General features: G+C 53.3%; 3 protein-coding genes across 4 annotated transcripts in view; 1 reads left to right on the top strand and 2 right to left on the bottom strand.

Annotated features, from left to right (window-relative positions):
* Positions 1-3,190, top strand: part of LOC116484703 (myosin-7) — a 20,246-nt gene extending 17,056 nt beyond the window's left edge. Inside the window, exons 25-29 of the mRNA XM_032179573.2 lie at positions 141-266; positions 448-723; positions 1,845-1,940; positions 2,603-2,737; positions 3,118-3,190. Coding sequence (XP_032035464.1) covers positions 141-266; positions 448-723; positions 1,845-1,940; positions 2,603-2,737; positions 3,118-3,141 — 657 coding nt within the window. The 3' untranslated portion in view covers positions 3,142-3,190. The remainder of the gene's footprint in view (positions 1-140; positions 267-447; positions 724-1,844; positions 1,941-2,602; positions 2,738-3,117) is intronic.
* A 2,201-nt stretch (positions 3,191-5,391) lies between these two features.
* On the bottom strand, positions 5,392-8,417 carry CMTM5 (CKLF like MARVEL transmembrane domain containing 5). Of its 2 annotated transcripts, none has more exons than XM_032180463.2 (6): positions 8,356-8,417; positions 7,786-7,972; positions 6,662-6,814; positions 6,040-6,132; positions 5,780-5,864; positions 5,392-5,690 (listed from the first exon to the last, which is right to left on the bottom strand). In XM_032180463.2, exons 2-6 carry the CDS (start codon positions 7,909-7,911, stop codon positions 5,677-5,679), a joined length of 471 nt encoding a protein of 156 aa, XP_032036354.1. In that variant the 5' UTR covers positions 7,912-7,972; positions 8,356-8,417; the 3' UTR covers positions 5,392-5,676. The 2 variants fall into 2 exon arrangements, with proteins under 2 accessions (XP_032036354.1, XP_032036355.1); XM_032180464.2 differs by lacking the exon at positions 8,356-8,417 and adding an exon at positions 6,294-6,494 and having other exon boundaries at positions 7,786-8,296.
* A 342-nt stretch (positions 8,418-8,759) lies between these two features.
* IL25 (interleukin 25) lies at positions 8,760-12,505 on the bottom strand. The gene is made up of 3 exons (XM_032179987.2): positions 12,210-12,505; positions 11,789-12,009; positions 8,760-9,538 (listed from the first exon to the last, which is right to left on the bottom strand). The coding sequence occupies exons 1-3, from the start codon at positions 12,216-12,218 to the stop codon at positions 9,283-9,285; spliced, it is 486 nt and encodes a 161-aa protein (XP_032035878.1). The 5' UTR covers positions 12,219-12,505; the 3' UTR covers positions 8,760-9,282.
* Positions 12,506-14,065: the final 1,560 nt, after the last annotated feature.

Here is a 14,065-nt window from a genome sequence, read left to right as displayed (position 1 = left end):
GCAGGTACAAAACAAGGAATAGTCTAAAAGTGGGCTTGTTTAAAAAAAATGACCACCTTTAATTCTCTCTGGAGAAAGCGTATGAAATCAGGTAACAAAGTGCAGTATATATTTGATCATTTTTCTCTCTCCATGTCTAGAACACCAGCCTCATCAACCAGAAGAAGAAGATGGAGTCGGATCTGACCCAGCTCCAGTCGGAAGTGGAGGAGGCAGTGCAGGAGTGCAGAAACGCCGAGGAGAAGGCCAAGAAGGCCATCACGGATGTAAGTGACCGCCCACCTTCCGCCTCCCCTAAAGACACAGACAAGGCCCTGGATCCAGGCCAGGCCACTGTGCTGTAACACCAAGCCAACTCTGCAGTTCTGTGGGAGAAAGGAGATCCTTGGGGGGCAAAAGGCCCCGGCCCCTGGCCCATGTTCCTTGCCACCTCTCTCCTGCACACAGGCCGCCATGATGGCAGAGGAGCTGAAGAAGGAGCAGGACACCAGCGCCCACCTGGAGCGCATGAAGAAGAACATGGAGCAGACCATTAAGGACCTGCAGCACCGGCTGGACGAGGCCGAGCAGATCGCCCTCAAGGGTGGCAAGAAGCAGCTGCAGAAGCTGGAAGCGCGGGTGCGGGAGCTGGAGGGTGAACTGGAGGCGGAGCAGAAGCGCAACGCAGAGTCGGTGAAGGGCATGAGGAAGAGCGAGCGGCGCATCAAGGAGCTCACCTACCAGGTGCGGCGGGCGCCAGAGGCCAGGAGTAGATGTAGAAGTTTCTTCTCTGGCCCCACTGCCCCGCCCACACAGGGCTCCTCTCACCTCCTCTTTGAGATGCTATTGGTAGATTTAACCTTCTCACGCTCTGCAGTCAGTTTGACTTGAGTCTATGAGTTTTTCCAGCAAATGAAGAATCTACTTCTACTTCCTGAAAACTCTTCTAACTAGCCTTTCCCCAGGTTTCTTTTTTTTTTTTTTTTAATAACTCAAAGTGCTACCATGAAGACTTCAGAACAGTCCAAAGAATCTTTCCACCTTCGACTGTGGGGATAAGAGTCAGGCGAGGGGAAAAGACCCAGAAATCTTCCATGGAACTTCTGGCACACAAAGAGAAGGCCACAGAGAAAGAGGACCCTAGAGTGCTCTAAGACCGCCATTTGCATAGCTGAGAGCTGTGCCCTTGGCCCGTTATTTTCAGTGTACCTGGGAAGAAAAGGCCAAGGAGACGAGGGTGTCAGTCCATTTGATAGATGGATACCAGAGGCACAAGAAAGAGATTACAGATACAGAACCACAGAGTGATTTGTGGACAGAAGTAGAAATGGCATCCTGGCACATACAATGATAAAGAGATAAGAATGATCGAGTGACGTTGGAGCCAGTGATCCCGATGCCTGAATTCTGGCCCAGTGCAATACATTAGAATGTAGAATAATCTGGATTATGATAATACCCCCTTCTTTCTGCATTCCTCATTATTCCTCTTCTGGTCAAGAAATACTGGCCAAGAGAACCTATGTAAGTCCAGATTGGAGCTTTATCCACTAGATTGGAGTTGGAACAGACCTGGTGCTTTTATATTACCACATTAGGGAATTCCATTAGGTTCTGAGCCCCTCCCCCCACTTCTAGCTTTAAGACTTCAGCCTTCATTGCTTTGTGGATCCCTGACTGACAACCTTGCATTGCCCCTTTGACCTACGATAGAGTCAGAGAATCTTCCCCACCACCTCTTTGACCTGGATCATTGCAGGGAGGGGCAGCAAAGTCAAGGGGAGAAGGGTAAAATGATGGAGAAGGGAAAGGTGATTGCATTTGCTCCCCCTCCAAAATGGTTTCTCCCACCATCCCACCCCCAGACAGAGGAAGACAAAAAGAACCTGCTGCGGCTGCAGGACCTGGTGGACAAGCTGCAACTGAAGGTCAAGGCCTACAAGCGCCAGGCCGAGGAGGCGGTGAGTTCAGAGCTTTCTTCCCTTTCTCATCAACACACCTACTATTTGTGAGAACCAATGAATATCTCCTACAGAGGGGCCTGGACAAAGAGTTTGCTATAAACTCTAACTCTCAAACATTTATTTGACACATCTGGTGTGCTCAGAGCTGTCAGGTGTTCTGAATTAACAAAGGCACCACCTACAAGCTGCTTACAATTCAGATACCATAACCCAACAGAAGGCAGTGTAGATGCTAGTGCAGGACATGGGGCAGCCAAAGCTGAAGGCAGGAAGGTGGCAGTGGAATTGGGCCTGGAAGGGGACCCAGCTAGTCATAGGGCAGTGGGGAAGACATCTGGGTGGATGTGAGTTGCTGATGAGCATGCCTGCACAGGAACCTGGGGTCCGGGACAGGTGCAGCAAAACAGGATTCTGAAGGGGCCCAGATCAGGCAGCATGGGATTTGTCTTGCGCAGTGGATGGCCATGAAGGACTCTGAGTGCTGGACATGTTTGAGAAGAGTGCAAGGCAGTTGCAGAATACCCTTGGGAAGGCTGTTGCAGGAATATGCATGAGGCATGGGTGCCTCAGGGACAGGGAGCTGGAACCTCAGGTTGAGAGGCTGAGAATCCCATAGCCCATCTCCAGCTCATTCACCCATCCCCATTGTCCCACCGCAGGAGGAGCAGGCCAACACCAACCTGTCCAAGTTCCGCAAGGTGCAGCATGAGCTGGATGAGGCAGAGGAGCGGGCGGACATCGCTGAGTCCCAGGTCAACAAGCTTCGAGCCAAGAGCCGCGACATTGGTGCCAAGGTGGGTCCCTCCCCTGGGCTTCACTAGTCACTTCCACATTAGGATGCCCCCTGATATGGGTGCTCTTCAGAGTGGGCACTGCTTGCCCTATAGATAGGCAGTTCTGAGGGTCCCACAGCTTACATAACCTGAGAATCCACTCTCCTGCTCAAAACAGCCCCCCACTGACTGGAACTTCTGCAGAGATCCCCAGTTCCATCCCCTTAAACCATAAGTGCCTCTAACGTGGGACCACAAGATCCCTGGGGCCCTGCCTCTCCCTCCAAGGGCATCTCCCTCCAAGGGCATCTCCCTTAGGCCTCTGAAAGCCCCAGGGATTTGTCCCCACACACTTCTCCCTCTTGCCAGCTGCGCCCTCACACCTCTTATTCTTTTTGCAGCAAAAAATGCACGACGAGGAGTGACACTGCCTCGGGAACCTTACTCTTGCCAACCTATAATAAATATGAGTGCCAAACTCTGCCTGAGCCCATCTGTCCTTCCTGCCAGCTGTCCATCCTGGATCAGGACAGTAGGGGGCCTGAGAGGAGGGAAGCCCCCAGCCCCTGTATCAGAGCTGCCAGAGCCAAGGGGTCCCATATCCACAAGGAAGGAGACCGAGGTGCAGAGGAGTGAGGTGTTCTGCCTGAAGTGGACAGCTGTGAGTCCCAGTTCTGCTCAGTCAACCACACAAGGGTGGAGAGGGAGAAATTTCAACAGTGAAGAAAACAATGGCATCAAAATGGTGATGCCAGTCCAAGATGCTAGGAGATAGAATTTTGGTGCCGAAGTTGAAGCCACTCTCCACCTACCCCACCCCTGAGGCTGCAATGATTAAAGGTGTCCTAGGACACCCATTCTTTCTGAAATGAATTTTCCACCAATGCCAGAAAAGGCTCAGAGCTAGCTGAGAATTAAGGTATGGGAAAGGAGATGGGAGAGATTCCATTCTAGTCAGCCCCTAGGAAGTAACTCCCAGGGAGCCCCCTCCCTGTCTTCCCCAGGGGTCTCCCCCTGCCCCCTGCAATTCAGCACCTCACCGTGAGGGCATCTTGAGACTCTGGGGCCAATCAACACTGAGCCCAAACCAATATGCCATGAGGACCAAGCCTGGGCATTGCTCATTTCATTTTGGTTCTCACACAGACACAGACAGCACAGGTGCCTGTACAGGGAAACACTGTGGTCACATTTCTGCTCTCTCTAAGCTCCTACTGGGGAGAGTCTGGCCTGGATCACACAGCTGCTTGTGGGACAGGCCCGGTCCTGACCCTGTTCTGCACAAAGCAAATCCCCACTCTCCACTGGGCTTTGCAGCCAGGCTCTGCTGACCATCTCCTTAACCGTTCACCTGGCACCCCATCTCCCTGACTCCCCAAGTGGAGCCTCTTCTATCCCTCCTCTGAGACCATGAGAATGGACTGTGCATAAAGCCCTGAGAAATGTGAGCAGTGACCAGAGAAACACAAAATCCTGTTGGTTCTAGCCCAGGAGAGGCTGCCAGCCCTGATGGTGAGCCAGGACACAAGGATAGGAGAACAGGAAGCAGGAGGCAGGAAAAAGACCAAGAGAGAGGAGTGGCTGCCACCAAGGAAGCAGAGCACCGTGACCAGAGTTCGAGATCCAGGGTTCGGGCAGGACTTGGGAGCTGGGGCCTGCAGAAGAAGGATTGTATCTCAGGGCAGGAACATACACACATCAGCGACAGGAGATAGCACGTCAGCTGGGATGGAGCTGCTGAGCCAGGCCACGCTGGGCTCCTCGGGCTGGGCAGGAACGTCTGGCTGCACATCTGTCTGTCTCGGCCCAGCAGGGCTGACTCCTGGGCTGTGGCAGTGTCTGCTCCAAACTCCCCCGAGCCTTCCCATAGCATTCACTATGGGGAGCCCTTGACCAGCTTGTCTCTTTCCCAGCCTGTGAGTGCTCAAGTGCAGGCTCCCCGTCACCTCTGAGGCCCTGGTGCCCAGCACAGTGTGCATGGGAGATGCTCAGGAAATGTGTGCTGAGGAGCTGGCAAGCTGGGAAGGTGGAGCCACAGTGGAGGGAAGAGTTAGCCATTCTTTTCTGAGCTACAAGGAGGCTCAGTACAGTATCGAGAACACTCGCTTAGGTGTCAGAAGAGCTGTGTTCTGGCCCTAGCTCTGTCACAAATGAGTTCACCTCCCCTGGCTGGGCCTGTTTTCTCTTATGTGAAATGAGGGCATTGGACCAGCTGATAATCAACGGCTCTCCCAGCATTCGCATTTTGGGAAATCTCTCCCTTCTCTGACACCTCAGGCTGCCCTCTCCCTGCGTCCTGTGGGCCACGTCTTCCCCGCACCACAAGGGGGAGCTCTGCACACACCCCAGGCGAGCGCCTGGCCTCCAGCCCACTAACCTGTGGGAACAGGTGTGGTGGTGCATGCATGCTCCCATGAGGAAGGCTGTTCCTTCTCAGACACAGAACTCCAGATGCCCAGCCACCAGGCACAGCACAAAGTGGCCGTGCACACAGAGGTGTAGCGTAGAAGTTTTGTATTGGAGGATGTCTTCAGCTTCTTCTGGCTAGTCCCCACATCCTCACTGCTCAGACCCAGTCCCAGAGAGAGACCATCACCTGCTCTGGCAACATTCCCATGAATACTCCTTGGCATTCCTGACCTGCCTAATTTCTGGGGAAGAAAGAGACTCACCAGTAGAATTTGAATATTTTAATTTGGGAATGACTTAGGGGCCCAGATTCCTCCCCTCCACCCTCCCTCCCCTGATAAGTTCCCCTCCTCTGGCCAGAGCTTCATGAGGAGCCAGATCCCAGAGCACCAGGCTCCACGGATAAGTCCCCAGTGACGTCTCGGGCCAGACTTTTCTGTAGGGCTGGGGTGGGGTTTGGCGGGCTGGGGGCTAGTGGATCCCAAGGAGACGTGTCTGGGCTCCACTGTCCTCTCTGGCTGGCTGGGCCTAGGAGCCAGGTAGCCCCAGAGTCACTGCTGGTCCCCTGTGAGGATGGAGCCAGGTAGGGACCCACATCAGGATGGGTAGCTAGGGTGCGGAGGGCCCTCCTCTCCACAGAGCACAAGCACTCACCCTGGCTGGCCCCGGGTGCCATCTCAGTCCGGTAGATCTTGAAGGCATCATAGGCAAAGACGGAAACCAGGATGATGCCAAAAACCTGTGGGAGTGGGAGTGGGGATGGCAAAACAGAGGCTATCGGGCCATTGGGTTAAGGTATAGGGCGAGGTGCAAGCCAGAACCCCAAGCCCTGGCTGTGGCTTCTGACACAGAAAGTGTGCAAGCACCAGCCTGAGCTCCGGAGGGGCTGAGGAGTCCTGCAGGGCTGAACTCACAAAAGCAGCAATGGCAGCTCCATCCCGGGAGGTCACAGCTGCAAAGGAGACCACCAGGAAGATGATGATGGCACTGACACAGCGCAGGAAGTCCTGGGGGCCAGGGGTGCAGGGTTAACAGGACCTCAGAAGGCAGGGGGAGTTGCCCTGAGGTTTTCCAGGCTAGCCAGCAGCCCGACCCTGAGGGATTCTGAACCCCTCCATGGGATACCCCTCACACAATATAAAGCACGTTCAGGAGACAGAGCGCTCACACTGCTACCCAGGGAGTGGAAGCAGATGAACCAGAGCAACCAGGACCAGAAGCCAGGCGCTGGGGCTGGAGCCCAGGGGACAGCGGCTGGAGTGCTCCAGCCTGGGGGAATCAGGCCAGGCCAGGGCTGGGGCTGGACCTTTGCTGAGTGGGAGAGTAGATCTAGCGGATGTGGTCCTCCTGATTCCCTGTGGCCCTGCAGCTGTGAAATCAGTGTGAATCAAAGCACACCTTTGAATGCAGGGCATAGCATGGGACAAAGCCCAGCTGAGGCGTGGAAATGGAAAGAAGCTCGGGCAGGAAAGGAAAATGCAGCATTTAGAGGAGAAGGAAGGGCCCCAAACTGGGCTAGGGGTCAGGGTTCCTCACCAGACAGGGCCAGTTAAGCCGGTTGAGGCGCTGGTAGTACTGGGTGGCATAGAGGAAGAGGAAGGCAAGTGTGATGAAGAACTCCAGTAGCGCCGCGGCCATGTAGGCAGACACGGAGGCCGTGAAGCAGATGAAGATGATGAGGGTCAGGGCCTGCAGGACCGAGCATGTGGAACATGCCAGGAAGGGGGCACAGGCAGGGGCCAGGGCTTTGCCTTCCCCTCCTTGGAATCTCCCCTAGGCTGGCACCTACTACCTATCCTTGGAGGGAAGGAAGGACTCTGGCACGTCTGCCTATCCCCTGGTGTCAGGAGCCACCGTTGCAGGGCATTTGCCCATCGAGGGCAGTCTCCAGCCTCCCACTCTGCTCACCCAGCAACCTCAGCAGTCTGGCCAAGCCATATGGCTCCCAGGAGCACTATCCCACAGTAATTCACGGGTACAGTGTGAACGCCAGCCCCCGGAGTTGTGCCCACAGAGACCCAACTCCACAAGGACCAAGAGGCGCCCCCTGCCCCATAATACTTTCCCCACCCCCAGATGCCTAAAAGCCCTCTGACAAGGACCAGAGCCTTTGATTCCATGCCAAGAGAGAAGGCAGATGCTGCCCAGTGGATTCTGGGAACTGCTTTAGCTCTGATGACCTAGGGTGGCATACATGCAGAGGCCTTAAGTCTACACTGTGGTCTTGCTAAGTAACCAGGGGAAGATCCTTTCCTGAGAAGAGATGTTTCTGGGCAACCGACCACAGATAAAGTGCAGTTGCAGGAAGTCTGCCCTTTTTGATAGTTAGAGTTCTTGGACATGCTGAGAAGTGGCCATGTTAGAGGCTGTCATTGCCCCTGTCCCATCCCCATGTCTCACGCTCCCTCAATGTCCCAAAAAGTCATCCTGTCTAACTGCAGTCCTTCCTGCTGCAACTGAAACCTGCTGTAAATGCCTCCGGGTGGAGAGGCAGCAAGAAGGCAGAGTAGGAGATGAAGAAGGGGCAGCTGGGGGCAGGAGAGGTGTCCAGAGGGCCTGGAGAGGGAGGCTACTGAAGGGCGAGCTGGGGGCTGGCATAAGGCTGGCCAGGAGCCAGGGGTCAGGGAGATGGAGGCACCAGGTTGGGAGGCAGCTGTTACCAGCTCGGTTTCCAGCAGGATGCCCTTGTGGGAGGTGAGGAAGGCCTTGTCCACCGCGAAGCCCTGGAGTTCTGCAACTACCCCCTCCTCAGGGGTCCGGTCCCGGCGATCTCGAGCACTGAGCATCTTCGTGGGGCCCACCAACACAGCTCCCTACTGCCAAAAGCCCAGCAAGAGAAACAGAAATCTGGCAGGATGGGGAAACAGACAGGAGAAAGAAGGCACTTGGAGAAACCTGAAAGTGAAGCAGGAGGCTTGCCCACAGGGCCCCAGGAGAGAAGGCAGCCGCTGGGGGCCTTGCCCAGATGGGCCCTCATCCAGCAGCCCAGAGTGCCTCTGCTGCTGCCTGCACCAGCCCCCTAGAGACCCATGGGGCGGGGCAGAGAGGAAGGAGGCGCTAATCCCTCCCCTTGCTTAGAGCCCAACCCAGCCTGGAATAGAGAAGGAAGGGGAGAGGAGGAGGTCCGAAAAGAAACTGGGAGGAGCTGGGACGTGAGTAGAGGAACAGGAGCAGGACTGGGAGCCCCCAGGGACCTAAGCCTGAAGACATTTGTGTCCCCCTTCTCTAACCTTAACCCTCTTGTTTGGCCAGTCCTTTCTCCCATCTCCTTTTAGGGAGGCTGTGAGCTGGAGCCCAGCCCAGGCAGCACCCCCAGGACCAAGCTGCAGCAGCCAGGACTGGAGGACAAAGGCGGATTGTTGGGGGACAAGGGGGCGCTGTGTGCCTGCTGCAATGCCTCAATGGGCCTCTGTCTCTCCAGCATGCCGGGAGCCCGGCCTAGCCCCCACCCTGGTGTTCGGGATGGGCCAGGGAGACAGAGATGGGAGAGGACGGGAGGGTGCAGCGGAAACTCTGGAGGGCAGAGAGAGCTGGCAGGGTGGACAGAGGTGAGGGCTGATGGTGGAAAGGAGAAGGGACAGGCTGGGAGACCGCGAGATGTTCAGGCACCATGGATGCCAAAAACAGATTAGGCCATTTTTAAATAAAGATATTTATTTGGATAAATCTCTATACATTCGATAACAGCTTCCTCTTCAGAATCATCCATGTCAAAAGACTAGTAACTACACTAGAATGCACCCAAAGTAGATGCTCACTGAGTGATGAGTAAACAAACAAACAAAACGAGGGGCTCTTTCTTCTCCGGCAAGGGGGAAATATCTAGAAAGTGCCTGTGCTGGGCCAGGGTAGCAGGGGATGGGAAGAGAGGAAGAGACAGGAGTGATGGCCTCCAGAAATGGGCAGAACTTTGAAAACCTTTCCTGAGGGAAAATGACAGGGCACCAGCTTCCAGCGGCAGTAAGCAGCAGCTGCTCTTTTCAAAATGTGCAGAAGTGCAGGTTTTCCCCAAAGCTCCCCATCCTGTCCCGGGATCCTGCTGCTCCAGACGGCACTTCACAGGGGCCAAGCATCTGGGCATCCTGGCCCTTCATGGCAAGTGGTTGTACACCTGGCTCCAGGTTTCCCAAAAAGGGACCAGCCTCCGGCAGGTCCGGCTAGCCCATCACACGGGGCCGCACACACACACAAGCCAAGGAAACACGGTACAGCCTGCGCTCCAGGCAGTAGCCCTTGTGGGTGCCCTTCTTGCCATGGCATGGCCGCCGGTAGAAGACAGTCTGGTTGTGGTAGAGCAGCTCCGAGTTGCCTCGGGGGTCCATGTGGGAGCCTGTCTGTAGGCTGACGCAGTGTGGGCACAGGCAACGGGCGTGGTACAGGTCCTGGGGGAGCCGGTTCAAGTCTCTGTCCAACCTGTGGGGGCGGCACTTGTCAGGCCCTGGAAAGATGGGCCAGAAACAGAGAGGGTGGGGTGGCATGGGAGTGCCAGAGGAAGGAAATGGTCCGTCTGGGGCCTTGGCCTCTTGTCTCAGTTCTGCACCCACTTGCTGTGTAATTTTGAACAAGTCACCTCCCTCCTTTATTAATTTTTCCCCACTGTAAATGAGGGTAGCAGGTGACAGAGTGCTTTCCAACTGGTCCTGGGACCCTTAGGGAGGCAGGGGAGGGTGAGCAGGCTCCCGCCTTAGCCTCCATTGATTAGCACTGCTTCTATCTGGCTCAGCATGAGGTTTCTTATTGTAATGATTATACTTTAGGTGTTTTTTATTTATTTGTTTGTTTGTTTTGTTTTTGTTTTTTTGAGACAGAGTACCCAGGCTGGAGCGCAGTGGCACGATCTTGGCTCAACTGCAACCTCCACCTCCTAAGTTCAAGCAATTCCCTTGATGCCTGACACCATACCCAGCTAATTTTCATATTTTTAGTAGAGATGGGGTTTCACGATGTTGGCCATGGTTGGCCAGGCTGGTCTTGAACTCCTGACCTTAGGTAATCCACCCACCTCGACCTCCCAAAGTGCTGGGATTACAGGCATGAGCTACCGGGCCGGATGTTAGGCGGTGTTTCTATTATTATTATAGCATTATTGCAAAAGTAAAAACCACTCTGACATCCAAGTATTAAACAGTATAAACAGTGAAAGCTAATAGTCTCTCCCTACCAGCCCCACTCCCCAGAAGAAGCTATCCTCAACTATTTCCTGCACATTCTTCCAGATGCTGTGCAAGTTTATATTACAAGCATACTTGAGAATGCATGGGAAGACTTATTTACTTATTCTGAAAGGATTTCATGGCAAGCAAGCAAGAAAGAAAGAAAGAGAGAGAGAGAAAGAAAGATGAAAAACACTGAAAAGTAGATGCCCCACAGGTCTGCGACTCCATTAGTCTGGCAGGCGACAGTCCCCAGCTTGTAGGACCATTCCCCACACAGACAAGCCCTGGCAAATGGGTTTAGCTAGCACATCGCTTCCCAAAGTGGGTTCCCTAATAAATCACCTGCACCGGTTGGGTGCTTAAATGAATTTGGGAAACACTAGTTTAATGGTTTACTTTCTGTAGACTTCTTGCAGACTTTAATGTACAATGACAGTATGAATCTCCAAGGGGTAGGAGATACAGCAGTCTTTCCCAAGTTTACCTGGCATCACTTTTTTCCGAGAAGCAGCTCATGGGATGAGCATTGCACAGAACACACTTTGGGGAAAGTCACCTGAGTGGTCCTCGGGTTCACAGACTCCCAGCAAGGGGTCTGGAAGACAGCTGAGTTAACCTCTGGCACCCAGCCTCCCCTAAGAAGCTCCCATGCCATCTGATTTGGCCCAGGACCCAGCCAGCTTCTGAGACCACTCCAAAGCATCATGACCTGTAGTGTCCACACTAGATCCAATCTCAGTTAAATCTGACCCCCTCCCCACCACTGAACTTCTCCATCCACCCCCAAAGCCAATGCTAAGATAGAACTAGAAGGAAGAAGTGAAATCATATGTCTGGAATCCCTAGGACCCTAGTTTTTAATATTTTGCTTCATCGTTCATATTTCAGCACTTCCTAATGTTTTTCATTTCATGGCACAAATAGAGAGCTATAATATTTATGTGGCACACTGAGTGAAAGAATACAGTATCCATGATCATGATCAAAGATACCCAGTCCACAGCTCCAGCCATCCAGGTTCCCCCAAAAGTTAAGGGTTTCACTCCCTTAGTATGCTTATAACTAACCCATTCATGGCCAGGGCAGTATCATTTGGTATTGGGATGCTTCATGCCTGTATCATGCCATTATTCCCTGATATTTTACCCAGAAAAAGCATGGGCCATTATAGGGATTTTTTAAAAGAAAAGGACAGAACCAACATAAATACAGACTTTTACATACATTATATTTCATTTGATCTGCACATTAGCCTATGGGGCATTATACCATTTTGCAGGTGAAAAAAAAACACCCTGAGTTTTGAAAACTTGAATTGACTCAAGATCATCCAATGAGAGTCAGAGCTAGGACTCAAATACAGACCTTGTCTAACTCCCAAACCTTTACAGCCCCTCTGAGATCAAAATGGGAAAGTAAGCTGGAACTGCCCTGGTCCCTCATGCATACCCTGACCAGCACACACAGGGGAGCATGTGCAGGCATTCGGGAGGGGCAGCAGACTCACTCATATCTCCAGGGGGAGATGGACCTGCTGTTGAGGGGTCCATCTTCACTGGCCCTACAGGATTCTTGGTGGTGGTCGAGGCTAGCAGGCTCTAGGGGAGGCACAGGCACAGTGTTCCACCTCAGCAACTCCTCAGAGGGGTCCTGGCCTTTGCTGGGGCAGCAGCTGGGCCAGTGGCTGTAGGTGTGGGTTCCCATGACCATTGCCAAGAATGCAACCACCTGTAGGAAAAGGCTAATGAGAGAACTGTTCTCACCTAATCTGGGTCACCCCCTCATCTGCACCCTCCCCCTGGGATCCTAGTTTCTCACTCCACTTGGCCCCCAGCCCCAAACCTGGCAGCTTGGCCTCCCTCCCCCCTCAGCAGCATCTCTGCTCCTCTCCCTCTCAGCACAGCCCTCAGGCAGCCCTCTGCACTGACCTGGTACATGCTGGGCACCGCGCACTCAGTCACAAGTGGAGCACTGACTGACAGGCCTCGTGGAAGCAAGCAAGCTGACTGGAGCAGGTTAGGAGTCCTGATTTTATTTTCAGCAAGCCTGTTTTGTTTATTCAAATTTATTTCCACTATCTTTTTAGGGAGTGACTTGAGATTAAAAAACAAAACAAAACAAACTCTGAAAGTATTTCCAAAGGCTGCTTAAAATGCGATACTCATGGAAGTTGTGATGACCATCATTATATGCCTGGTAGCTGATTGGGTAAACGTTGCTCTTTGAACTTTTCTGGCCATGGGGTCAAAGCAATAGCAGTCTGCTGTTCTGTGTTCTTGTGAACTGGCGTTAGCGGGATTTCCCTGATTGGTTTGGTAGCCAAAATTAGGAAATGTCTTGTGGCCTCCCTTCAAGAGGCCTCGTTTCCATGATCCCTGCTGCCCCCATCCAGGGTCTGGTTTCATCATTCCCCTCTTCCCAGGTGTCCCCCTGATCATCCATCTTCGTGATTATTTCCTTTCCCTTAGATAGCCTTTGACTCCCATCCCCTTTGTTCTCTGACCTCTTCCACATTTTCGATGACCCCAAAATTCTTTGACCCCCATCATCTATGACTTCTCCCCCATTGTCCATGACCCACTCCCTAACTCCCCCTTGCCCTCGCCAGTCACTGCCCCCCACCGGGGATACAAGCCTACCTTCACAGGGCTGCCGGAAGGCCCTGACTTCCTGTTTGTTGGCTGGATGGGCAAGGTCTGATGGAAGAAGCTGTGGGTGAGTGTTCCCATTGCACAAATGAGAAGGTGAAGCAAGGAAGAGGAGGGAAACTGAAACAGCCTCACCTAAGACCCAACAGGAAGGAGGTCTCAGTTCCAGGGACCAACCTGCTCTCATTCACAGAGCCTTGGGGACCAAGCCCATGACAGGGTCAGCTACTGCTTTCAGGCCATGAAGTGAGCCCACTCAGCCTCAGCAGGCCCAGAAACATGGGCCACTGTCAGCCAGGAGGGAGTATGTGTGCCCTAGAAAGGCTTAGAGTTGGGCTTGACCCCAAAGACACAGGTCAACCGGGTCCAGCCTGCTTGGGAGACACTGTGCTGAGAGTGGGCCAGTGTGTCCTTCCCCCCAGGTCCTTCTCTTCATGCTTGCCTATTGGCCTGCCTCATCCCCCACACCCACCCAACATACCCATACACAGACATTGCCCCTAGAATGATGCGGCCTGATTTGCATGTGCTTTCCCTTAGAAAATATTCCTTTAGTAACCAAGGACTCAGGAAATAAACAAAGGGAACCAGGAATAACTTAAACTGCAAAGTGAGAGGAATCTTTCCAGTGCATTAGGGCAAAGCAGCCCCAAAAGAGAGAAGTGATGAGGTCAGAGGGCGACCTGGAAAATTGGGAGAACATGCTCTGCTCTGGTGAATCTTGGGGCACCTGGAACTGTGGGATGGGGGGCACTTAGAAGAAGCAGGTGGTGGCTGGGAGAGCAGGGGCACTCGGGAACAGTGATGAGGCCAGTATCACGGCCCCACTCTCACTGCCTCACCGTCTGCCCCCAGTACTCGCAGACGTCCTCTCCCTTCCATATCCTGCTGGCCTCAGCTCCTGTCCACTTACATGTGCCAGGCATGCTGCTAAGCCGTGGGCATGCATCATCTCATTTTATCCTGACAATGAAACCATGACATGGAAACTATTATCCCCATATTACAGATGAGGAAACTGAGGCCCAAGGAAATTTAGTAACTTACCCAAGATCACAAAGAAAGAGGCTGAGCTGGTTTCCCATTTCAGCTGTGACCAATTCCACATCTAACCTCCTGGCATGGAAGTGCTACAC

This window comes from Hylobates moloch, unplaced genomic scaffold (assembly GCF_009828535.3).
Source record: "Hylobates moloch isolate HMO894 unplaced genomic scaffold, HMol_V3 SCAFFOLD_16, whole genome shotgun sequence".
In the NCBI taxonomy this organism is placed as follows: domain Eukaryota; kingdom Metazoa; phylum Chordata; class Mammalia; order Primates; family Hylobatidae; genus Hylobates; species Hylobates moloch.
The sequence above is the reverse complement of the archived record's forward strand: the minus strand, read 5'-3'. Positions and strand labels throughout refer to the sequence as shown.